Source organism: Culex pipiens, chromosome 2 (assembly GCF_016801865.2).
Source record: "Culex pipiens pallens isolate TS chromosome 2, TS_CPP_V2, whole genome shotgun sequence".
NCBI classification, from domain to species: domain Eukaryota; kingdom Metazoa; phylum Arthropoda; class Insecta; order Diptera; family Culicidae; genus Culex; species Culex pipiens.
In genome coordinates, this window is record NC_068938.1 from 44207191 (window position 1) to 44232904 (window position 25714).

General features: G+C 40.2%; 3 protein-coding genes across 4 annotated transcripts; all 3 read right to left on the reverse strand.

The window, feature by feature from the left end:
* Positions 1-103: 103 nt before the first annotated feature.
* On the reverse strand, positions 104-2757 carry LOC120424367 (protein-glucosylgalactosylhydroxylysine glucosidase-like). Its single transcript, XM_039588463.2, has 3 exons — positions 2506-2757; positions 445-2444; positions 104-383 (listed from the first exon to the last, which is right to left on the reverse strand). The coding sequence occupies exons 1-3, from the start codon at positions 2589-2591 to the stop codon at positions 199-201; spliced, it is 2271 nt and encodes a 756-aa protein (XP_039444397.1). The 5' UTR covers positions 2592-2757; the 3' UTR covers positions 104-198.
* A 1155-nt stretch (positions 2758-3912) lies between these two features.
* Positions 3913-6898, reverse strand: LOC120424366 (protein-glucosylgalactosylhydroxylysine glucosidase-like). The gene is made up of 3 exons (XM_039588461.2): positions 6573-6898; positions 4295-6300; positions 3913-4231 (listed from the first exon to the last, which is right to left on the reverse strand). The coding sequence occupies exons 1-3, from the start codon at positions 6668-6670 to the stop codon at positions 4041-4043; spliced, it is 2295 nt and encodes a 764-aa protein (XP_039444395.1). The 5' UTR covers positions 6671-6898; the 3' UTR covers positions 3913-4040.
* A 790-nt stretch (positions 6899-7688) lies between these two features.
* Positions 7689-23957, reverse strand: LOC120424350 (protein-glucosylgalactosylhydroxylysine glucosidase-like). Of its 2 annotated transcripts, none has more exons than XM_039588442.1 (8): positions 23752-23957; positions 18114-18496; positions 17212-17589; positions 11789-12185; positions 11484-11725; positions 11302-11389; positions 7964-8667; positions 7689-7907 (listed from the first exon to the last, which is right to left on the reverse strand). In XM_039588442.1, the coding sequence occupies exons 1-8, from the start codon at positions 23877-23879 to the stop codon at positions 7804-7806; spliced, it is 2424 nt and encodes an 807-aa protein (XP_039444376.1). In that variant the 5' UTR covers positions 23880-23957; the 3' UTR covers positions 7689-7803. The 2 variants fall into 2 exon arrangements, with proteins under 2 accessions (XP_039444376.1, XP_039444377.1); XM_039588443.2 differs by lacking the exon at positions 23752-23957 and adding an exon at positions 22897-23484.
* Positions 23958-25714: the final 1757 nt, after the last annotated feature.

Here is a 25714-nt window from a genome sequence, read left to right on the forward strand (position 1 = left end):
TTTGAACCGCACGCGACAAGTGTTGACATGAAACTGCTAAATTTAAGGACGGCGGAGCCGGGATTCTTTTTTCGGATTGAATCGATAACAAACTTTGACGGTGTTGAGTTTTTGGGCCGCTCGAGATTAGATAGCCCGCGAAAATTTTATTGATTAGATATGAGTCAGTTTCCGCTCTTGTTGTTTCGTCACGCGACTTTAACCCCGCTGGAACAACAGTGTCAGAATTGAGGCGACGGCTAGTACGAAAATGTTTGCACCGGTCGCGAGCGCTCCGTCACCCTGGTCAGCTACCTTGATTCCGATGATCGTTTCACGCAGGGTGCATCCGTTGAGATCTGGTGAGCTTGCTGGTTGTAGAACCAGCTGATTCTTGAAGGAGTCTGCGGTGGAAGATCATTGTATGTAATTGAAGGTGTTACTTCAAACGAGAGTTGTACTTACATGAGCAGGAAGCACATGGCTCTTGCTGAACGCCGTCAGCAATAACCGTGAGAGGAAGATTTCCCATCGTGAACTCAATCATCGCTCCATTCAGTGTGATTTCCAGGCTGAACTTTGAAGTCATGTAGTTGATTTGGGGGATGAAAAGCCGGTTGGTATTCGGTAAAACTCGTGGCTTCGTTATTGTCAACATGTCTTGACGAACTCGCACTCCAGCGTATCCGTTGACGACGGCTTGCAGGAATGCTCCGGCTCCGCTGAGGAAGTTTTCTTGGCCGTCGACGGTCCAAACGTTGTACGGAGGTTGCAGGTACGGCTGGTAGCTCTTGGCGAACATTGCGTTCGCCTGCTCGACTTGGTCCACATCCAGGTGATTGATCGCGTACATCGCCCACGTCATGGAAGGGCAGTCTTCGCGAGTTACATGGGTGTAAGCTTCCAGATTTTGAGATTTTGTAGATTTGTCGAATGAATGATATTCCAGTGGGTATCCAAGCAGAATCGTGTCAGCTTGGCTGATGGTAGTTCCTTTAACGTATCCATCATGTTGTGGAGTAAAATTTTGTTCTTCGTCATAGGACAGGGTCATGCCTAGACCAATTTCAGCCATCTTTTGGCGTTCAGCGGCACTCGAATCAATGGTTTGCTTGCACAAACACCCGGCAAACTCTCCAAACAGTAGATTATGGGCCGCTACCACATTGGTGAAAGCATTGTTGCTGACGTTGTAAGAGCTCTCATCCGGTCCGCCGACACGATGAATCTCGTACAAGTCCGTTTCCTCGTTGTACTCGGCTCGGCTTTTCCAGAATTTGGCCGTCTCGTACGCGAGTCGACAGCCTTCGCTCTGCATCCAGTTCATATTGTGCGTTGCGTAAAAGTACATCCTCGCGGCGTACGCAATGTCCGCCGTGATATGATGTTGGTATTGAGAAAAGTTCTCACGATCCTTCGGAGTTACTTCCGCTCCGGTAAATGCCGATTCCCACGGGAATTGCCATCCTTCGAACTCATTGTCATTAGCACGATCGGCGGCGGCTTTGCTTACGAACGATCTGTAGTGCAGAATTTGTCTCGCGTTATTGGGATCTACCAATAAGACTGTAGGGAACATCCACTTCTCCGTATCCCAGAGACTATGTCCTTTGTAGTTAGAGGACTCAGTTCCACCGTGTCCCAATCCGGACGGGGACATTCCATAAAACGGGTAACCACTAGTTCGTACGTTCATGTATGACAACAGCGAGCTGGATAAGTAGAATGCACTGGCTTTCAACACCCTATCCAACCCAGCGTTCCCGTCCACGGTAATTCCGTACTTCTCCCACATTTCCAGCATACGAACCTCGTGCTGGGTCTTTTCCAGAGTTGAGCTGGTGATTTCGGATATTCCCTCAAGTTCAACGTTCGTAAATGAAGTGTAGAACGAAAACTCTTCGGCCGTTTTGTCAAGGTTCAGGATCAGTAGCGAAGGCAATTCAGGATAAATGATACAAATATCATGCCCAGAGCTTTGGTATCTGTCATCCTCTAGGTGATTCGTTTTGCCAGTAAGCACATTGTACGCTACACCATTGATATCGCGGCGCTTCGGATCACCGAACGTAATATCCGAACTGCTGCCGGTAGTCATCCGCGCAATCGGCACTTGAATCACAGATTGCGAGCTTAGCCGTTGAATCCGGACCCGGTTGACGATCGTCTTGTGCAGGTAGCGGCTGGGATATACGTCGTGGATCACGTAGTATTCGCCCGCTGGATCGTTGTAAATCGTTCGGAACATGCCCTTTTGCATGTCCAGCTGGTAGGTGCACCCGGTAGTTACCAGGAAGCTATCCGCGCATGCTTGCAGCTGTACGTTGGCAAAGTTCGGAATTCGGGCACGGTGACTCAGTGGTCCAACGCCGTTGAAGACACCGTTCATGTGGACGGAGTCTCCGTACGCGACGAAACCGAGATTTCCGTTCGCGAGCGTTGGCCTTAGCGAGGGCGCTGGAAGGCTGTGAACGAGATCGAAGGTTCTTTAACTCAAATTTAAGCTGATTAACACCACCGGATTACCTTGTGTCCGAAAATAGGTAATTGAGGTCGTTGCAGGTGACCACACCCAGCGTTATCAGTAAGAGTGCAAGTATCGGGCAGCCCATTTTGGCGAGAGCTTATGTTGTGGAGATATTTCTGGCGTGACGCCGAACTTAATACTGAATGAACCAATGAAATGGCATACATGCTATATACTACACCTCGTAGGGAATGGTATTTGGGCTTGGGCCAGGTGCAATGTTTGTCTTTTGACTGTTATCTATTTTTGGCGTTACCAGTCTGCGATAAGATTTAGAACCGCTTAGTCGATGACGAATACCGCGTTGATGACGTTCCGATGATAAGAACTTCCGGAGGGTAAACGTTGTGCCATTATGTGGAGTAAAAAATGGCTGATGGCAGTTAGACATTTTATTGTTTGTTATCTTTATAAGCGCATTTTTTCAATAATTAACCCTCTACTACCCAATTCCGTCTTTAAACGGGCCGTAATCTAAAAAATCAACAAAACTCTATTTTTGAGCTAAATTCAAAAGGAGAACTCTTAATTTTATGAATATCTTGACTTTGAAAGAAAGTTGTTTATGCAACAAGTTGCAAAAGAAGATTTTTTCAGCACGAGACGTACATTTATACAACGAGAATAAAAAAGACGAGTACTGAAAAATCATGTTTTGCAACAACAACTCCAAATAATACCGTTTTGATGAAATTTCAACCAAATGCCCATGTGTTAAGTTAATTCTCCGTTCAAATCAAAATAATATTGAAAACTATTACTTTTAGCTGCAAGTGCCTAATTCAGTGCTAAAAAGCAGAACATTTCAGCCCTTGTATCAAAATGTTTTATTTTTCGATTTTATTATTCTGTTATAAAATGTAACGATTCCATGAATGCTAAAATTAATAATAATGCAAAAATCAAGTTAAAAAAGTGGTAGAAAATATGAAAAAAAAAAAAAGATAAAGACACTGCAAAAAATATGGTATTATTATATCTGGAAATATTGGCAGATTTGGTGTCCTAAAAAATGATGAAAATTGCTTCAGTTTAATTTTGGAAGGCTGAAATTTTGATTTTTGATATTTTTGTGGAAAAATCAACTAGAAATACATGTTGCCAAAAACAGTGTTGAAATTCTCGCGAGAAACATTCCTCTCTCTGGAGCTCTCGCCGCGAGTTCTGAGCTGCCGAGTGCAACTCACCGATTGCCTGTACTCTCTCCCGCTCTCGGTTGCGCCAGCGAGCGGGCCCGCTCGTGAGCAAAATTGCCCGTGAGCGAGAAGTAGAACAAGTTGACAAACAAAACAAAGCGGTTGAAGTGACACCTCTTTACCATCACGTCGTTTAAATTATTAAGAATGATAAAACAAATTGCTAGCTTTGAACGAACAGTCCTTCTCGTTCAATGGTCAAAAATAATATTCTGTGATTTTTATTTTGATATTTATTGCATTTTCTTTCCAATAATTGATTACTTTTTATAATTATCAGTTAAATGTCTCTTGCAATAGCTAAACTTTGAACAAAAATGTATTGTTTTATTTGCAAACTACTGGATATATTTCGCCACCAATGCCAACATAATTGAGCTAATAAATGCCACAGGACTGTAGAAACGTTGGGCAGATCCCCCCGTGTCTTGATCAGCAATCTTCACTCCAATTATGGTTTCCTGGAGTTTGCACCCATTCAGCTCAGGTGCCTCAGCAGGTCGAATTACAACTTTTTCAGTAAAGGAATCTGTAAATTTCAAAAATCAAATTATTAAATTTTTTGAGAAATGAAATCACGAGGTTTTCTTACAGAAGCAAGATTCACAAACTAGCTTTTCAGCGTCATCCAAAATCATAACTACTTTGGAAGGCGTTTTCACTCCAATCAGCATTCTAGTCATCTGAATATCCAGGAAAAACGTAGCTCCCATGTAGTTGATCGCAGGAATGTACAACCGGGTGGTGCCCGGAAGCAGTCGTGGCTTGCTGATGACCAGTTCACCATTTCTTAGCCGAACTCCAGCGTACCCGTTAATAACGGACTGCAGGAATCCTCCGGCACCGGTGATAAAGTTTCCTGCGCCGTCCGTTCCGTCGCCGTTCTCACTCCAAACGTTGTACGGAGCCCGCAGGTACTGCTGGTAGCTCTTGGTAAACATCGCCTGGGCTTCCTCGATCTGACCCAGGTCCAGATGGCCGATCGTGTGCATTGCCCACGTCATGGCGGGTCCGTTCGTGCGAGTTACCTTGCTGTAGATGTCCAGGTTGTTGGCTTTGGTAGATCCGTTCATCGGGTACTCCAGAGGATACCCAAGTAGGACCGTGTCAGCTTGCTTGATTGCCGTTCCCTGTACGTATCCCTCATACTGTGGGATGTAGTCTTGTTCTTCGTCGTACGGTAGGGTCATTCCTCTACCGATTTCTGTCATAATGCGACGTTCTGCTTCGTTGGCTCCGACAGCTCCCGAACACAAGCAACCGGCAAATTCTCCAAACAGTAGATTATGAGCTGCAACCACGTTGGTGAAGGCGTTATTCGTCACATTGTGAGTATCTTCATCTGGTCCCATGACCCGATGGATCTCGTACAGATCCGTTTTGTTGTTGTACTCGGCTCGACTCTTCCAGAACTTTGCCGTCTCGTAGGCCAGCTTGCAACCTTCAGTTCTCATCCAGTCGACGTCGTGCGTTGCATAAAAGTACATTCTTGCGGCGTACGCAATGTCCGCTGTAATGTGATGTTGATACTCAACAACCTCGGGACAACACTCGGGAGTTGTTTCGGTTCCGGTGAAAGCGGACTCCCATGGGAACTGCCAACCTTCGAATTCGTTGGCGGCGGCTCTGTCAGCAGCGGCCTTCTGAACTACGGTTCTGTAGTGAAGGATTCGGCGAGCATTGTCTGGGTCAATCAGCAGGATTGGTGGGAACATCCACGTCTCCGTGTCCCAGAAGCTGTGCCCCTGGTATTCGGATAGCTCGATTCCACCGCGACCCAAACCGGACGGCGAAAGACCATAGAACGGGTAGCTACTGGGTTGGTGTGGACGGGAAATTGGTAGCGAACTTGAAAGGTAGAAGGCACTTGCTTTCAGCACTTTGTCCAGATCATTGTTACCCTCAACGGTGATACCGTAAATCGACCAAATTTGGTTCATCATTGTAGTGTGCGACAGTTCAAAAGACTTCCCACGAATTTCATTCTGTACTTCACTTGCTGTTCTGCCGAAAGCAGTGTAGAAGAAGAATTCTTCCGCTGTCTTATCCATAGTAAGGCTCAGTTCTGCCGGTAGTTCCGGATGAGCAATGCAAACACTATGTCCAAACGTTTGATAGCGCAAGTCCTCTACCTCAGTAGTTGTACCGCACTTGATAGAGTACTGAACACCATCGATGTACACTGAAGTGTCCGCATTGAACACGACATCTGTGCTGACTCCAGAGGTATACCGCTGAATCGGCACTTGTATCACGGATGGAGCATTCAACCGCTGAATGCGGAACTTGTTGACGATCATCTTGTCCAGATAGCGATGAGGATAGACGTCGTGAACAACTCGAAAATATCCCTGCGGGTCTTCGTAAACCGTCCGAAACATTCCGGTCTTCATGTCCAGTTGATAGGTGCATCCCGTTGGGTTGGGATTACCGTCCGCGCACACCGGTAGCTGGATGTTGGCAAAGTTCGGAATCCGGGCTCGGTGACTCAATCCTTTGAGGCCATTATAGACACCGTTCATGTGAACTGCATCGCCATAGACGACGAATCCCAGGTTTCCATTAGCCAACGTTGGCCGAACGGCTTGCGCGGGCAGTCTGGAAACGAATTTCGGTTATCTTATCGTTGAGCTCTATTCAATCGGGACCATCCATAAACCACGTGGACACTTTAGGGGGGGGGGGGGGGGGTATGGCGATTGTCCACGCTCCATACAAAAAAGATTTTTTTTATATGGACAATTGTCCACGAAGGGGGGGGGGGGGGGTTTGAGATTCCCAAAAAAGTGTCCACGTGGTTTATGGATGGTCCCATCATGACATTTTTTATTTGATGAAGCTAATTTTTCACAGTTAAAATAGTTACTTACTTGGTATCCATGAAAAGAAAGTTTGCCTCATTTGCGTATCCAGTAGCTGCGAGTAACGTAAGCGTCACCGCAACGGTCACGGCTATGGCCGGTCTCATTTTGCGCGCACTTTTTTTTTTGGATCGCAACCTATCACGACGGCAGTTTAGCGAGAACTAAACGGTTGATTGGCAATTTATTTTGTTACCCGTTGTAGGTTTGCTTATCAGGTTTGGTTATCGTCGGCCCACGAAAATTGGGTAATGCTGATAAACAGTGAGCTTTACGTGATTGATATTGGATTATGATGGTGTGATCGGCATTGTCTACATTGGAAGTCGTTGGAATGATTAATTTTGGGGGGTAAAAATAGATGTTTAACAAAGGATTAATACCGGATCTAGATGAGTCATCCTGAATGTAATCAAAGTGGTTCATCAAGTCCCAAATATGTGCTTGAATGGAATCAACAGTATCTGTAGTCACCTTTTTAGCACTTTGGAATTTTTTTGCGTTATGTTGCAACAACAGATAATTGTCGGATTTGCAGCTACTTCATATAAATTTGATGTTTTGAAGCTTTTTAGAGATTTGTAGAGGATCTCAAAGTACGACATAAAAACGGGGATAGAATTGAGTTAAAAAAAACCATTGTGTGCAGCTCACAATGCCTCACTTTTTGACTTTCATAGATCCTTAAAATTCGATTTCAATCCTGAGATATTCAATAAAACCGAAAAAACCCCGTGCATTGTTGACACTCTTCATATGGAAGAAATTTCCGTTTGACACACGTACAAACCCGACTACCGTAAACATTTGTAATTATAACTCGGGACTCCGGCAACCGAATTCAACCAAACTTCGGGGCAATACACATAATGGTCAACCAATCAAATATTTGTTGTTATTGGTTACATTACATGCTCTATTTTTTTTGTTTATTCAAGATCAAACATTGAAACGCATTTATCCTGAACTTCAAAAAGCGAGGTGCGACAATATAAGACGACAGAGTCGATTTATAGGTTTTACGCTGGGATTCTTGAAATGATTCAATAAACTTAGTAAAGTGTATTTTTTAATAGTTTTCAGCAGGGTCAACACATTCATTGCAATTTAAAAAAATATTAGTTGCCTCCCGGGCTCTAGGTTTAAAATTTTGAGCTTTGACAAATACCTGTATCAGCCTTATTTTAAACAAAAGTTAATTGTCGTTTAGAATTCTTCAGATTTGTTTTTTGAGAGTGTTTTAAACGTTTACGTTCACCGTTGTAAGAGTTTCATCTTGCTCTGGGCATTTCTCGAAAATACTTTCGTTTGCCTTGATTATTGCTAGTACACCGGTAATATCATCTGGAAAAAAGATGTAATTAATAATTTGTCCCAGCATGTACCTGGTTATCACTTACATACTTCACGTTCCACTATCAGGGTCGGTAAACCGTTTCCAATCTGGATTGTCATATTCTGACAGATTTGCTCAACTGATAACTTGGTTGAAGAAGTCGTTACCGTTAGTGTCAGTCTGGCACCCAGATATTGAAGGCCTTTGATTTTGAAAGAAGTTGCGGAACCCGGAGGAAGTCTGGAATTTCGAATCTCCAAATGATCCAAGAAAACCCGCACTCCGCCATACCCGTTGATGACGGCCTGCAGAAATCCTCCGGCTCCGGTGATGAAATTCCTTGCTCCCGACTGCCCGGGACCAACCTCGCTCCAAACCCGGTACGGTCCCCGGACATAGTCGCGGTAGCTTTGCTCGAACCTCCGCGCTGCCTCCCGCTCCTCTCCCAGGTCCAAATGGTTAACTGCGTGAATGGCCCAGGTCATGGCCGGTCCGCTGGACCGCGTAACTGCCTCGTAAAAGCGCAAATCATTGCTCCTGGCGGTCGTCGTCAGGCCCGGATATTGCAACGGATAGCCCAGTAGCACCGTATCGGCCTGCTTGATAACGGTGTCCCGCCGATAGCCCTCGAACTGCGGATGGTAGTCATTTTCGGCGTCGTAAAGCAGCTTTATTCGCGACGCCAGGTCACTCCAGTTTCCGCCCTCGGTCGGTGGGGCGGCTTTGTCCCGGTCTTGGTCACAGCTGCTCACCAGGCATTTCGTCAAGCTGTAATGATGAAGGGAGTGGGATGGTTCGGAAATCTTAATATGATCACAATATTTAGTCACGGGAACGTGATGAATGACGGAAGGCGACGACATAGTTCCCATCGGGACGGAACAAAGCCATGATCGCGGGCCACACCGAAGAAAGATGGATGCTGCGCGACAGGGATGCCAGTTGTAAGGGAAATTGCATTTTGTATTGGAAGAAAAATAGTATTACTTATTCGGAGCAATTTTGATAATGATACCATGATTTTTTAATTTTTGTAAAATTGTAAACATTACAGTAGAAAAATTGATGCTGGCAACACTTTCACTCAAAGCCACCGGATGAGATCACGTTCTACGAAATGCCAGGGAATCTCATTCCTCATAAAAATCAGATCAGCTTGGAGCTGATCCCCTCCCCCTTTCTCCCCCAGATGGCTGAGGTTGGAGAATTGGGATCAAAAGATGATGAGCAAACAATAATGACATAATGAAAACGATCGCCAAACGACCGTTTCACAACACGATCAAGGAAAGGGAAGGAAAGGGGGATCTGGGCTGGGAACATTTTCCCATGTAAAATCAATCAAAGCTCAAAAGCAACGACTACGATCATCATCACAGAATTACAGAATTATAGTGGTTTCCGACGACTGCAGTCGGACGGATGATAATTGTGCACGTTAGTCTTGGACCGGCTGTGATGGGATGTTTTATGATTTATTTGCTCTCTCTCTCTCTGGAGCGCATTCAACCAGGTTCTTCCGGCAGCGGGACGGACGGGATCGACCGCGCGATGTCAGGTTAACGTTTGAACGTGCGGTCTAATCCGATTGGCAACGGTTTTGGATTTCTATAATGATGGACCGCCGCGGCGACGTCGTTGGATGAATAACGCGGTCTTCCCGGGTTTTGTTCAAAACATATCACGCGCCTTTGATTGAATGTGTTTAAATTGTAGTGTAAAGGTTTTCGTACTTTTTGTTGAATTGTTTTGTTGTGTTTATTTAGTTTTTAGATTTTGATAGATTTACTGTTAGAAATACCATACAAAGTATTTTTGATCTTGTTCTTATTTTTACTTTGATCTTAAAAAAATGGATGCTACAAATTTTGTAAAAAAAATATGCTCAATTATATTTAACACGACTCGTCACAATTTTCATAAGCCGAGATCTCAAATTTGGCTCCAGATTCACCTTCATCATTTACATCGTTTTCGAAGGGGGAAATCCCTAATTGAATCAAAAATTTAAATTAATCAACTTGCCGTTTCTCGAAACCGGTGTTGACGGCTCTCGCCCAAGCTCAAATCCCCCGTGTTCTTTATTTTGACCGGCCATAATCCGACGCATCAGGATTTGTTTTTCTCACTCAGTGCAATCTGCGGAGCCATCCAACTCAATTTATATGGCAGCGCCCTCGGCTCGGCCGAAGAGAGCGAAAGGACGCACCCTGAAAGGTGCAACGAAAATGGGAAGGCGTGAAATAAAAATTAACATTCGCGCTTTCCTTTGTGAATTTTGTGTGGGGACGTCCACGGATTACGTTACGGAATATTTCTTGACAATATTTTCAAAAAAGATTTGAACGCAATTTGAATTTTGCTAACTATTGTTTGAGTCAGCTCGTAATTTAAGAACACCCCCCCGTTATCTGCCGTAGTATCGTAAAGTTGTTTGCTCAGCAATCAGAATGTAACACCGTTTAATTCGACGGTCGAAACCAGTCAGCCAACAATTTCATTTGGTTGGGAGTTTTATGTTGCAATTTATAGTAGGTATGTACGCCTCTCTTTTCGCCTTAACGAACAGGCCCGAGAACGATCGACCGACCAAGATCGAAGGCTCGCTCGAAGGCGGTATCGATGAGAGTTGGCCACACCAAAGGGTAATAAATTAATTTTATGTGCTTTTAATAACTGTTTGAATTATGTATTGGGCATTTTATAAAAGCGGACTTCGCGAGTGGGCTGTGATCGGAAGAATTAATAAAAATTGTATGTAATTGATTGTGTGGAAGGGAAATGAAACATAGGATTTTCCTTTTGTTATCAACATATTTGAAGAAAAACTGGGAAGATCACTGACACTCCAGTTGTATTAACCTGATTCTTAAACCTCACATCGGATTAATCTCAGCTGCCCTCATTACAAGATGACAGCTGGCTGTCACAACCCCGTCCAACGTAATGCTAGCGATGAGTACCACAGCGCACAGCACATTAAGACCGGTAGTCTGCAGGTTGTCATCCCGACGTCATACGTTGATATCCGAGTGCCCACTCCTCTAGTACTGGAAGTGGGTCTTTCCAGCGGCTCGTTTTGAACAGCCCATGATTAGACAAGAATTCCATCAGAGGTTTCATCTTCACTGTAGTAGAGGATGCTGTCGGCGGCTGCGTCACGAAAGTCATTACAGATGTTGTCTATTTTCGTCGTCATTTAATTAATCGAGTGACGACTGTGGGATGGCCTTGACAGAGTTATTCGGGGTGGTGGTGGAATTTTGGACCGCGGCTGATGGGAATCGCCTTTGTTGAGAGGAGAGTTGTTTTGGTTTTGGAGCTTAAGATGGAAGTTAATGAATGTTTGGGAACTAGTGAACATGCAATGAAGGGGCGGCGGCCTAGGGAAGAGCCACTTACTCGCCAAAATACAGCGCATAGCCGGCGATCACGTTGGTGTACGCGTTGTTGGTAACATTTTTATGATCTTCATCCGGTCCCATCACAGCTGTAGCGGAAGAGGTAAAATAGAAACAGAGATAGAGAGAGGAATCCATCAGTTCTGTGGTTGATTAACTGCCGTTACCGCCCTGGGAACTGACCCTTGATATCGTACAGCCCTGTAACGGGATCCAACGAGAGCCGGCTGGCCCAAAATTGGGCAATCTCTTGCGCTAGAGGACATCCGCGGGTGCGCAACCAGTCGAGGTTTTGCGTGGTGGCCAGATGTTGCCGCAACGCGAAGCTAATGTCACCGGTGATGTGTTGCTGAAAGGCGGCCACCGAGTCCATGTAGTCGGGTTGGGTCACCTCGATGCCCGTTGATGCACTTTCCCAGGGGTACCTGTGACGGTTAGTAAAATAATTCTTAACATTAACAATAGAGAATTAAACTAGGGTTTATTACCTAACTCCCTGATATCCCCCAGTTCGTGCATACTCCCTCGCGGCATCCATCCTCCGGAACCGATAGTCGATCGCCATCTCGGCGAACCGCGCCTCCACAAGATTCACCACCGGGAACATCCAAATTTCCGTGTCCCAGAACGAATGTCCCTCGTAGTCGTCCAGATCGGAGCCGCCGCGGCCGAGTCCCGTTGGGCTGAGACCACCGAATTGAAATGGCTCGTCATCGGTACCGTTGGTGCCCAACGGAAAGTTACTAATCAGGTAGAACAGGCTGGCTCGAACGGTTTGCTCCAGGTCGGGATCACCTTCCAGCTGGATGTCGAACCTGTTCCAGAAGCTGGCCCAAATGTCCGTGTGGCAGCGCAGCAGTTCATCGTCGTCAGTGATGCGCAGTGCTTTTTGGAGTAAAACCGCATTATACTCAATAAAAGCTGTATAGACAAGGCTTGCTGATGTTTACCCTGACCAACCCAAAATTAGGTTTTACCAAAGAGTAGGGGAGAGTGGGGAGACTTGATCCCCGGGGACACTTGATCCCAAGCCTGTATCTCGTCAGCATGTGGGTAAAACAATTAGCTTTGTTCTAGAAAGTTGTGCGAGAATTACTAAAACTCATTGTAGAAAACAAAGAAAAAAAAATAAAAAATGTGTGGATTGAGCTACACACATTTTTCTAAAAAGTGCTGCAAAAAACTTCCAAAAGATCTTTTTGCTTTGTTTTGATAAGGATAGAAAACACTCAAAAATTACTCAAAAAAATATTTTTTATATATGAATTGTTTGATAAACATATTAACTCCAAAACCCATACGCATTTGACGTTAAATTTATCGTCATACTATTTTTACAATCAATTGTTTAAAAAAGTACGTTTAGGGAGACTTGATCCCTGCATTTTTACATTCACTGGAATCAGCCTCCAGATTAAATAATTGAGCTGGGTTTTCGTACATAGTTTCCTTTAGTATAGTTGTACATAACTTACTGCAGTGTGCACCATTTTTCAAAAGTTTTGTAAACAAAAATTACCAGCTTTTGTAAACATGCTCAATTTTGGTCTAAAAAAGAAAATTTTAAGTTTTTAAATATTTTGCTTGCTAAACTTGTTATATTGTGAACATAAACGTACAGGTTTAATGTGAAATTGCTGTAACTTATAGAAAATTAAAAGTTTGGATGAATAACAAATATTTTGCTTAAGATTTTTTTTAAATGTTTGAAGGGGGATCAAATTACCCCCAACATTTTGAAAATGCCGGTTTTAAATATTTTTTTAAAACGCTTGGCATGATTCGAAGAGTTTATCTGATGAAATACCCTTATCAGCCAAACATAGTTGAATGTTCAAGCTTTCAATTCATGCAAAAAGATCATAGTTTTGTGAGAAATTGACAGAGTTATGTGCGATACAAAAAAAGGGGATCAAGTCTCCCCACTCTCCCCTATTGAATTTCCCTTCTCTCTGGTTTTACGCCGACTCGGTTTTTGCCTTCCTCACTTGTTCCTCACCTTACTGAGGAAAGGCTATAAAATCACTCGAAAACTGAACTTCTCAATTAGATCTCCTAGACCCACCTTCATGTATACCTATCGACTCAGAATCGAATTCTGAGCAAATGTCTGTGTGTGTGTGTGTGTGTGTGTGTGTGTGTGTGTGTGTGTGTGTGTGTGTGTGTGTGTGTGTGTGTGTGTGTGTGTGTGTGTGTGTGTGTGTGTGTGTAGGGATGTGGGTCTGTGCACCAAAAAATATGCACTCGATTATCTCAGCACTGGCTTAACCGATTTGGACCGTTTTGGTCTCATTCGATTCGTCTTGGGGTCCCATAAGTCCCTATTGAAAATTATGAAGTTTAGTAAAGTACTTCAAAAGTTATGCTAAAAAACGATTTTGACTAAAGTCCGGAAGATTGTAAAAAGGTTAGTTTTTGTAAGAAACCCCAGCATGTCATACATTTTTAGAAAGGTTTTTAAAAGACCTTTCCAACGCGTCCAAAACATTGAAGATCTGACAACCCTATCAAAAGTTATAAGCACTTAAGAGTTATTTATACACTTTTTGGAGGCTAGTTCTCAGATATTTAGATGAAAACGTATTCCAAATATATCATGCGACCTATCTTTGGATAGGTAACACAGTCCAACAAGATTTTGTCTCTGAGACGAGAATATGTGTTCCTAGTAGATTTTTGCCTGCTGAATCCGAATCCGGGTCCAGAATTGCTCCAAATGGTCCCAATTTTGAGATACACCCGTTTGAAATGTTAGTTTAGGCCAAAATTAGCTACTTTGTCGACTATTTTACAAAAGAACTATTGAATAATCAAATAAACCAATACATGTATCTTAAAGTTCACGTTTTCCCCTTTCTAAAACACCCCTGGTTTTTAAAATTTGATTGTTTCTACGCATATTTATAGCCATTTTAAAATTATATTTTCAGTTGGTTCTCATTCAAGTTTTTCCAACTTGCATGCAAGTCAAATTCTAATTTTAAAATGGCTATAAATATGCGTAGAAACAATCAAATTTTGAAAACCAGGGGTGTTTCAGAAAGGGGAGAACGTGAACTTTAAGATACATGTATTGGTTTATTTGTTTATTCAATAGTTCTTTTGTAAAATAGTCGACAAAGTAGCTAATTTTGGCCTAAACTAACATTTCAAACGGGTTTATCTCAAAATTGGGACCATTTGGAGCAATTCTGGACCCGGATTCGGATTCAGCAGGCAAAAATCTACTAGGAACACATATTCTCGTCTCAGAGACAAGAAACATTTGATTTTTTGTTGAACTGTGTAATTTAAAGACCTTCCCACGAGCGTGTCTATTTGGATAGCATTACCCTTTGGATGATCCGGGACCGTGGTGTAGGGATAAGCGTGGTTGCCTCCCAACCAGTCGGCCTGGGTTCGATCCCAGAAGGTCCCGGTGGCAAATTTTGAGACGAGATTTGTCTGACCACGCCTTCCGTCGGACGGGAAGTAAATTTTGGCCCCGGACTAACCTAAAAAGGTTAGGTCGTTAGCTCAGTCCAGGTGTAGGAGTCGTCTCCCTGGGTCCTGCCTCGGTGGAGTCGCTGGTAGGCAGTTGGACTAAAAATCCAAAGGTCGTCAGTTCGAATCCTGGGGTGGATGGAAGCTTAGGTGTAAAAAGAGGTTTGCAATTGCCTCAACAATCAAGCCTTCGGACACCTAGTTTCGAGTAGGAATCTCGAGAACGCCAAGGCAATGCTGTAGAGCGAATAATTTGATTTTGTTTACCCTTTGAATGAGAGGAAGGCACCAACCACCTAAGGGTGGATTAAGTAACGTTTTAGGTTTGAAATTTGACAGCTTGGCTGCACTGTTTACATTTTTTGCACGTGTGTCTCAGCAAAAATGCGTGTGCGTGTGCGCTCGTGACGTCACGCTGTAAACCTAATTATCAAGTCTTTCTCAAAGAGTATTATGAAGGTATACCAAAACAGGCATAACAAAACGGCTGATTAAACTAGTATTAAAAAATAATCACAAAATAAAATTTGCTTAAAAAAATGTCATCTCGACAAATAATTTTATATTCCTAAAAAAAAAAATCAATAGGACCGCGTGAGGCCAAGTGCAACTATCCACCACGCCGTTTTATTCTTCAATTTACGACACCAGAAGCGCGGTTTTTGACTTTTAGTTGTTATTGTCTGATCATAGCATAACAGCGCAGTGTAGTGCAGGTACGGTGCAAACAAAAAAATAAATAATCCGATGTAAATTATGTCTGTGGCGGCGTTGGCGGCGACTACAATAGCAATGAACTCGACCGTGAACAAAAGGCGAAGAAAAGCGGCTGGGATTTATTTTATTTTGTTTGATTTTTTGTTTTCATGTAAAGCAACTTCAAATCAGGTTTATATTTCTTGAGTTTTTTTTTTGAAAAGGTCCTATAAGCTATGGTGTTTCATATGTTCATATGACTTAAAAAAAAAAAAAACTATAGATTTGATTGATAAACCATTTTTACCGATTTTTCGTTCTTTTTATTTTTTTATAGTCAAATAATATAAACCTCAAAAAAATGTTTATTATTATATTTCAGTTTTAAAAGTGTATTGTTTACATGAAATATTTGAAATATTTATTTTTCATTTAAAAACCTACTGTCGATGGATTTGATATTACTTTCATTCAATTCTGATATAATTAGTTTTTTGCCTAACTTTGATAAAAATCTTTTTTGCAATTCCGTCGTGAAACTACATACTTTTCCTGTCATTCTTGAACGACGAAATACCCTACTTTTCTGTACCAAAAATAACAGAATCGAATAGCAACACTTTTCTAAATAAATGCTGAAAAGTTCTACTTTTCAGCACTGAAATGGGTGCTGAAAAGTTGAACTTTTCAGCACTTGTTTCGAAAAGTAACACTTTTCAAAAAAAAATTTGATTTAAACGTTTTATAGACAAAATACATGAAAATTTGACTTAAAATTTCACTCAATGTGTGTTTTTCGGAATTGCAAAAAATGTTGTATGGAACTCGTTGCAAAACTTGATTTTTTCAGCACTCGTCGTATTTATCCAACTCGGTGAACCTCGTTGGATAAATGTACGACTCGTGCTGAAAAAATCCTCTTTTTGCGTCTGGTATCAGCGTAAAATTATTCGTTTAAAAAACCTATTTATTTTTTCATGTTATTTTGAATTGAATGCAAAACCTTACAAAATATAAACAAAAACTATTAACTGCTTGTTTGAAACTCAATTCAGAATTTTGACAAATCTCACCGAAATTCTCACTGTTCCACAAAAAAAAGAAAAGGCAAAACATGAAAAAAATATTTTAATTTATTTTTAAGCCTTTCTTGTTTAACGGCCTAACGAATTAAAAAACACAAAACTATTAGAAAATTATAAATATATTTGTTTTTCAAAAAACGATTGAAACAAATTTAAATTTTAAGAAAATTATTCAACATTTGTTTTTACATTTTCCAGAACAACTCATGTACATATGAAACCATGTTAAAGCATACAGAAATGAAACTGATCTCTTAAAAAAAAAGAATTTTGAAAAAATCAAAAACTCGAAGTAATATATTATAAAATATAATATTTGAAACAAATCTGCTCTTGTTGTACATTAAAATTAGTTCTCTGTAAAACCTCGCAAATAGTTTTTGGTTCAAAAATCAAAAAAATGGTAAAAATAAAAGAAATAATCAAAAGTTTTGTTTTTTCCAAAATTGATCAAGTTTTTATGAATATATAAGGCCGTTGCAAATATTTTTCCAAGTTTATGTCGCCCCCCCTTGAAGTTGGAAGTTGAAGTTATGAAATTAAAGTTTAATCAACTGCTAAAAAAACTGACTTGTTAAATTCAGTTAATCAGCGTCATATCTCTCAGCAATTCTTGAAAATTCCCCCCTTCCAAAACTTAAACTTACCTCGCTCCAGATCACGGCGAGCTCGGCTGGCACTTTCATCGGCCGTCATTATAAATTTGTACGACACCGTGCGCTCGGACCGTTTCAGTGTGAGCCGTTCTGGAACATGATTCCATAAGACACAGACCTGTCGCGGTTGGCTCCGGCCTGATGGATCCTCCGGTTCCCGGGTGCTGCCACAGGCCTGGTGCACTTGGAACGCTTCTTCTGCTGCTGTTGAATATTCATCCTTGGTAGCGGCGACGACGACGACTCCAGAGGACGATGGCCGTTCCGCGCCACGGCTGATGAAGATGACTGACTCCGCCGTGGAGTTGAACACGATGTCTTCGCTGGTGGGTGAGGTGCTGGCTTGAGTTATGCTCAGGTGAATATCGCCTGCGAGGAGAGTGGGCCACACAATGGCCAGAGTAAAAAATGAATTGTTCCATATTGTGCCGGGTGCGAGGAGGGCTCTGATTTGAGTTTCTTGGAATTGCCTCGTTAATTTTTGGGTGATTCAGATTGCGTGCAAGGTTTAGCAAATGTTATTTTTAATGATTTATTCTACTGTAACTCGAATATGAACCGACTTGTATTTAAAATGGCAGTTAAAAATAATATAATAATTTAGGTTTCCTTTTATAATGTTCGATCAAGCATAGTTTCCCGCCGCTTCTGATTTCTATACCAACATAAATTCCCACCGGTTTCGTGACAACTTTACCCCACTTTTCCCTCTCAGTCCAAAGTCGTCGTTCATAACGTTGATCCCTTAACCGCTTTGCACCACGACCCGCGAATTAGCATGTAACCACGATGATTTGTCGTCTCATTATTTACATCTGTTTCTATTATCCAATAACAAATCTGTCTTGTGTCAGGAAGGGGCACCTACAACAACAACAGCCACAACAACTAACCTTCCGCCCGGAGCCGCTCGATCCGGAATTGATTGACGATGGCACGATTGTACAATTGATGGGGATAGATCGCCTGAGTTACCCTGTAGCTATTATTAGGGCCGCGGTAATCGACGAAAAACGTGCCCCTCGCAAAGTCCATCCGTGACTGGCCGACGAGCGTCGGGGGTCGAGGGTTCCCACCGGCGTCGATCCGAAGGTTGGCCACGTTGGCGATCCGGGCCCGGTGACTCAGCCCGAGCTGGCCGTTGTACAGGCCGTTCACGTAGACGGCGTCGCCGAACACGGTGAACCCGAGATGACCGTTGGCCAGCGTTGGCAGCCACGGCTCGTTGGAGGCATCATCCTGCGTGAAGGACGACGACGACGTTGTTGTTGGTGAACTAAAAAAAAAGAAAAACGACAGGTGCAGTCACTTTCGTTTTCATAAAAAACCGACTTAATCTCATGATTAAAAATGTGCATTTTTAACGCGAATGTACGTGCAGCACTTCCTACTTCCGGTGTCGGTATTAATCCCTAGCCGAGTACTGAGTTCTTCACAAGTGAGAGGGGGGAAAGCCGTTCGACATAATTTGAGCGGTTATTAATGTGGGAAAATATTGACCCCTTTCCACGTGGTGGTGGGAATCGAGTGCGGCGCAGTTCGTTATTATGGAAATTTATAGAACCTTCTGGGAATACTGCTAAAATAGTTTGAGGATAAATGACATTTTGTAGGGTGAAATAGGCTTATGATTACAATGTGTAGCACTTTATATCTAGTTTTAATCTATTTGTTATTTTGTTTAATTAGAATAAAAGATGTATGAAACCTTTGTATGAAACTTTTTTGATTTTTTTAAACAGTAAAGCAATTCTACACGAAATCCTCCAATTTTATGAGATTTGTATTTTTTGTATTTTCTGATTTTACCCTTTTACCAAAAAGCCATTTTTGCATGATTGGTTTAACACGAAAATGGTATGTAAATATTTGAACATCTATATCTCACGTAGATTTTTTTTCAAATCTTTTTGCAAGTTTGTCGGCGTTGGTTAGGACTATTCTGAAAGAAAAAATACACTTAATACGAAGAATGAATTTTATATTAACTTTTAAGAGTTGAATTCCTAAAATCCGCATTTTTAGATTTTTTAAAATTTGTAAATCTTTGTGTTGATTTTAAAATTTTAAAAATATTTGAGGTCAGAAAATTTCTTGATTGATTAATTTCTTGACATTGAAAAATATATATTTGCATTTTATAATTCCGTTGTAGTTGGGTATTACCTACATTTTTTCAATTTTATTATTTCTTTATTTTTGAGTAGCTGTATCTCAGATTTGTCTGACCACACCTTCCGTCGGATGGGGAAGTAAACTTTCTCCCCGGTCTAATCTAGAGAGTAAGGTCGTTAGCTCAGTCCAGGTGGAGGAGTCATCTCCCTTGGTCCTGAATAATAATGATTATTTGATATATTTGATTTTGAAAAAAAAAGTTTGATGCATTAATTTTCATTTTTATAACAAAATCAACTTCATATAAAATCCATAATTCTTGGGAAAATTTTTGCTCTTACTTTTCTAGGGGCCAAAAAAGTCTGTTTTGTTCCTTTAAAACATTTTCCAATTTTCCTCTAAAACATTGCAATAAAATGTTTATTTGAAAGCGAGCCCCTCTCCCTTCTTTAAAATTGGTCCGAAAAATCAGGAGGCAAAAAACTTCATATAAAATCCATAATTCTTGGGCAAATTTTTGCTCTTACTTTTCTAGGGGCCAAAAAAGTCTGTTTTGTTCCTCTAAAACATTTTCCAACATTATGAAAATCTAAAAATATGGATTTTAGTAATTCATTTTTTGTAATAAAAAGTTTATTTGAAAGCGAGCCCCTCCCCCTTCTTTAAAATTGATCCGAAAAATCAGGAGGCAAAAAACTTTTTTTTTCAAAAAAATTCAAATTTAATCAACTGAAAACAGTTTAAAATGCATTTTTCTTCAATGACAATCATATCAAACATGTTCGGGTTCGTTTAAGAATATTTTTAATTTTTATTAAAACCGCAAGTTTTTTTTAACTAAAACAATGTTCACCTCAATACTTTGACATTTTGGAAACTAATAATTGCTAATCAACTGGACTGGTGTATAATGCATTTGAAATCATTTTTTAACTGAAATGTTGAAAGTATGGCTCGTCATTTCAATTTTTAACCTTTTTTATTTTTATCCAAGCCAAAAAAATATAAATGAAATTTATTTCCGGCATTTTGGGGGAGTGCTCGTTTATTCATAAATAATATAACATATATTTGAGCCATTTTTATGTTTCGAACTTTTTTTCTTTGAGTGGCTTGCCATGCATTGTTTTAATAATCATTTTATTTTAGATTTGTTTCAGAAAATAAAATTTTCATGGTTGTTGAATCCTTTGCTCAAGTTTTTATAGACGAACCATAAACCATCATCTGGGGCGAATCGGGACAAATTGGGCGAATTAGGACAGCTGTTTTAGGCTTGTTACTGATATTTTCTACAGTTTGTTTTGAAAATGTCCAATAAACAAAATTTTATTTTTTGTTGCTTTTTGTTCAATAACACCCAAAAGCAAAAATTGGTAATTTTGTTTTAGGACCTTTACAAAAAAATTCTAGATTTGAATATTGGGTAATTCTCTACCAACTCACACGAAATCGGGAAAAGTTGCCCCGACCCCTCTTCGATTTGCGTGAAACTTTGTCCTAAGGGGTAATTTTTGTCCCTGATCACGAATCCGAGGTCCGTTTTTTGATATCTCGTGACGGAGGGGCGGTACGACCCCTTCCATTTTTGAACATGCGAAAAAAGAGGTGTTTTTCAATAATTTGCAGCCTGAAACGGTGATGAGATAGAAATTTGGTGTCAAAGGGACTTTTATGTAAAATTAGACGCCCGATTTGATGGCGTACTCAGAATTCCGAAAAAACGTATTTTTCATCGAAAAAAACACTAAAAAAGTTTTAAAAATTCTCCCATTTTCCGTTACTTGACTGTAAAAAATTTTGGAACATGTCATTTTATGGGAAATTTAATGTACTTTTCGAATCTACATTGTCCCAGAAGGGTCATTTTTTCATTTAGAACAAAATTTTTCATTTTAAAATTTCGTGTTTTTTCTAACTTTGCAGGGTTATTTTTTAGAGTGTAACAATGTTCTACAAAGTTGTAGAGCAGACAATTACAAAAATTTTAATATATATACATAAGGGGTTTGCTTATAAACATCACAAGTTATCGCGATTTTACGAAAAAAAGTTTTGAAAAAGTTACTTTTTGCGTTTCTCTTTGTTTCGTCGTCCGTGTCTGTCGCGGGTGACCATGAACGGCCATGATCGATGACGACCAACTTTTTTAAAACTTTTTTTCGTAAAATCGTGATAACTTGTGATGTTTATAAGCAAAACCCTTATGTTTATATATTAAAATTTTTGTAATTGTCTGCTCTACAACTTTGTAGAACATTGTTACACTCTAAAAAATAACCCTGCAAAGTTAGAAAAAACACGAAATTTTAAAATGAAAAATTTTGTTCTAAATGAAAAAATGACCCTTCTGGGACAATGTAGATTCGAAAAGTACATTAAATTTCCCATAAAATGACATGTTCCAAAATTTTTTACAGTCGAGTAACGGAAAATGGGAGAATTTTTAAAACTTTTTTAGTGTTTTTTTCGATGAAAAATACGTTTTTTCGGAATTCTGAGTACGCCATCAAATCGGGCGTCTAATTTTACATAAAAGTCCCTTTGACACCAAATTTCTATCTCATCACCGTTTCAGGCTGCAAATTATTGAAAAACACCTCTTTTTTCGCATGTTCAAAAATGGAAGGGGTCGTACCGCCCCTCCGTCACGAGATATCAAAAAACGGACCTCGGATTCGTGATCAGGGACAAAAGTTACCCCTTAGGACAAAGTTTCACGCAAATCGAAGAGGGGTCGGGGCAACTGCTGTGTGAGTTGGCGGAGAATTACCCTATTGTTGAATGGTTTCGGATAGAACAGACACAAAACAACAACATAGTGCATTGCTTCCAAAATTTAAAACTTTTAAATGCTCTTGAACAGCTGTCCCTATTCAGACTGTAGTCCCAATTCGCCCCAGTTGACGGTAATAAAACTAAATGGTTTTTCATGCTCATTTGTCCAGGGGAATGCATTTTCCGTTATTTTAGCTTGTTACTTTCAACCCAAGATTAGTATTTTTAACCCAAAGCATATCAATTGAGGAAAAAATGAAGGGGGATTTAGTAAAAATTGTCATACATCTTTTTTATGCTTAAAAAATCAGTGGAAGATTTGTATTTTTTATTCCTGAAAGTTATCAATCTTCTGAATTCTCCTAAAAGTGCTATACATAATCTACAAGTTTGCCCAAGAATTCATCCCATCATTCCCAGAATCAATCAGAATTTCCTGATGCAAATTTGTAGGAGTAGGTGAGGAACCAATAAAAAAAATCATAGGTAGATCGCGTGACGTTTCTTTTTGAAATTTTTAATAATTTTACTTGAGAAGCAAAGCCCGAAACAAGGATTATTTTTTTGAAAGCTAAATTATTTTTCAAAAATATTCTTGCATGCTACCTTCAATGGTTTTGATTGATTATTTTCATCATGCCATATCAACGAAAACACTTTGGAACATAAATTTAATTAACTAGATGTGTGCATGTCCCAACCCGGTTTACGGCGTTCGCTAGAACTTGCATCGCTCTGCAAGTCTTTCCCACAGTCCCCTTCCCGGGCCAGCAAAACACTCACCTTTGTGACATCGCGTTTCTGGGCCCTTTGCCAGTCCAGTATATATAGTGGTTAGTTAGAGGCTGAGCTAAGCAAATTATCGTTGCTACCAATGTCCAGCCAGCTCCACAAGCACTACCGGTTGTTGTTGACGATTCCCCAGAAGTGACCCCGTTTTGGCTTCCTCGTTTATGACTCCCAGGGGTTTCGAGGGAAGATCCCAATCCAAAACCATGAGAATCGCCACCAGCACTTTAAGGGCACACTGCCTAAATCGTCAGACTTGACACGACGGAAAGTTCGTGGAGTTTTTTTTTGCGCTGAAAAGCTGCCATCGAATGATGTGTTACTCTCTCCTAGGGGACACTTGGAGTCTTGAAAGGTTCAACTTTAAGGTAGACAACTCATTCAAAAGAGATCTCACTATGATTCCCAGTGCTGGGTCTCTTCGCTCAAACTGTTCTACTTTGCATAATTGACTATTAGAGCATCACGGCAATTTATTTATATTTTCTATTTTGCTGACAGAATGCTCCGGGCGACACTTTCCATCACGCGATACGTTTAGAAGCTTCGACTAACGAAAGTAGACTGCTGTAGAGACTAGAGTGGTGAGAATTTGATTCGTCGTGACTTTCGAGTGAGGCACGTCGTCGTCGTCGGATGTAATGGTTGAGAATTGTTCGCTGATAGCGGCTGGATGGCCAGAATATGCTTTGTATGCAGCATGGTTTGCTTTGGAAGTGAAGCTAACGAAGGCTGAGTCAGTTTTACTGATAGGAGCGATATGCTGATTGGTGCAGAAAATTGAGTTTGACAAATATTTTTTGATTTTTACGCTGAAACTTACTTCAAAATGTAACATTTAAAACTTACTTGGAGTTGTTCCTGAATAATGTTTTGAACAAAATAAAGCTGGAAATGGCCAAACTCGCAAAAATGATTGATCTCATTTTATGCAGAATTATAACTGGAAGCAACTTATCACTATCAATTTCAACCATGCACTGAATTATCTGTTGTCTTTGAGTGAGCTGCAGTTGTTGACTGAAGTATCACAAAATGCATGGATATGCTTTGGCATGTTCTAAAACTTTGTTCAGCGTTGTCATGGCCTACTTTCTGTGAAATTTGTTTTTCAAAATACTCATCACAGCTGGAATTTCTAACTTTCGACAGTTAAGAGATAGAGCTTTGGTGTCTTCGGCAAAGTTGTAGGACAGAAAATTTACACAAACCTTGTCGAAGACGCCAAAGCTCTATCATTGTGTTGAATACCAGTTTTGGAACCTTTTCCATAAATCCATACCAAAAAACAGTTTTTCGATTGAAACTGTGTTAAATTTTGATTTTAGACGATTACAATGTTCAGAAGAGCTGTCAGTAATATCAAAACAAACAACTTTGTTGAAGACACCAAATTGATAGGAGCTATATGTGATGAGTTATAGCAAGATTTTGTGATAAATTAGCTAGTTTTCGAGCTCGGTATACAAAGCCTCGGGCAAATTTGGGCAAAAACCCATACAATAGGCTTCAAGTATGACTATTCCACTACAAAATGTCGAGTGAATAATTCGTCCGAAGGTGTACGGTCATAGTTTTCCGGGCATTTTAATTTAATGTATGTTTGATGATTATTTAAATGCATTTAGGGCACTTTTAAGGCACATAAGCCATTTTAGTGATTGTTTCGGACCCACGAGGCGTGTAGGCCAGACTCTTGTGAATAACAATACTATTTTTGGTACCTATTGGCTATTAAATATTAAGAATGTTTGAAATAAATTACCGTCTTTGCAACACTAAAAACTTGAGATAAATTTGCAGTGCAATTCTCTTTGATCCCGTCAATTGATGTTATTTGTATTTTTTTTTTCTTATTTTGACTAAAAAAGTCATTTTGTGTCATTGGTTCAACCATACAATTCCATACTATATTCGAAAATCTTTATCTTTTGAAGGAATTTTCTGTTCGGTTTGGTGTCTTCGACAAAGTTGTAAATATTGATGAGGACTATTTAAAAAAAATAGGCAGACATATTTTTTTGCCGATTTTTTAAATATTTTCTTCACAAATTTTTTTTTCTCAAAATCTTACAATTTTAATTCCTGTTATTTTTTAAGGGAAAACCGTGACATTTAATTCAAATCATGGACACATTTTGCAATCGAGTTATGATCTTTTGAAAAAAAAAAACAAAATTTTTAAATCAAATTATACTCGAATTTCTTTGACTTAAATTTATGATTGAAAATCAAATTTCTCAATCGAAAGTACCCAGTAGATAAACCCTCTTAAAGTTCAATTTGAACTGAAAAATTGCAGTTTTTCGATCTTTTAAAAAAGTGTTCATGATTGTTCATTCCTTAAAATATGTTTTTCGAAAAGTTGAAAAAAAAATCTATAAAAATGCTTGAGAAACATGGAAGTTTGGACCTTTGGTTGCTGAAATACAGCGTATAAAAGAAAAGGTGCAGGTGGTTATGTTACACATGACCAGTATGACAAAGAACTTTGCAAGATGATTGTTGAAATTTTCGATTAGAATGTCCGGTCCAAATTCCCCCCTTATAATAACCGTCCTATCGAACTAAGGGGACGGAAATTGCAAGTGGAGCTGAAATAGAAATCGAAGTGAAATCAATTTACTTTCCTTCACCACTCCAAAGTTACCAAGATGCGGGAATGTTTTTGCAGGGCTGTTGCAAGCAATCGGCGGCAGTAAAGGAAATTTGAACAGCAGACAATAAAAACTACCCTTACAGGGCTCTTAATGATTACGTGATAGTTATTTTAAATTTCCAGAAACAGATTTTCGCAGTGGCATAAAAAAAG

Bases quoted from the DNA above. Each gene is read 5' to 3' on its own strand.
- LOC120424367 (XM_039588463.2), bottom strand. From the start codon at position 2,591: ATGGGCTGCCCGATACTTGCACTCTTACTGATAACGCTGGGTGTGGTC. The intron at 2,445-2,505 runs GTAATCCGGTGG...TCTCGTTCACAG, and splicing joins TACCTATTTTCGGACACAAG to CCTTCCAGCGCCCTCGCTAA. The intron at 384-444 runs GTAAGTACAACT...CTTCCACCGCAG, and splicing joins GCCATGTGCTTCCTGCTCAT to ACTCCTTCAAGAATCAGCTG.
- LOC120424366 (XM_039588461.2), bottom strand. From the start codon at position 6,670: ATGAGACCGGCCATAGCCGTGACCGTTGCGGTGACGCTTACGTTACTC. The intron at 6,301-6,572 runs GTAAGTAACTAT...ATTCGTTTCCAG, and splicing joins TTTCTTTTCATGGATACCAA to ACTGCCCGCGCAAGCCGTTC. The intron at 4,232-4,294 runs GTAAGAAAACCT...TGAAATTTACAG, and splicing joins AGTTTGTGAATCTTGCTTCT to ATTCCTTTACTGAAAAAGTT.
- LOC120424350 (XM_039588442.1), bottom strand. From the start codon at position 23,879: ATGGTTGAAATTGATAGTGATAAGTTGCTTCCAGTTATAATTCTGCAT. The intron at 17,590-18,113 runs GTTAGTTGTTGT...CTCTCCTCGCAG, and splicing joins CGAGCGGCTCCGGGCGGAAG to GCGATATTCACCTGAGCATA. The intron at 7,908-7,963 runs GTAAGTGATAAC...TCTTTTTTCCAG, and splicing joins GATAGTGGAACGTGAAGTAT to ATGATATTACCGGTGTACTA.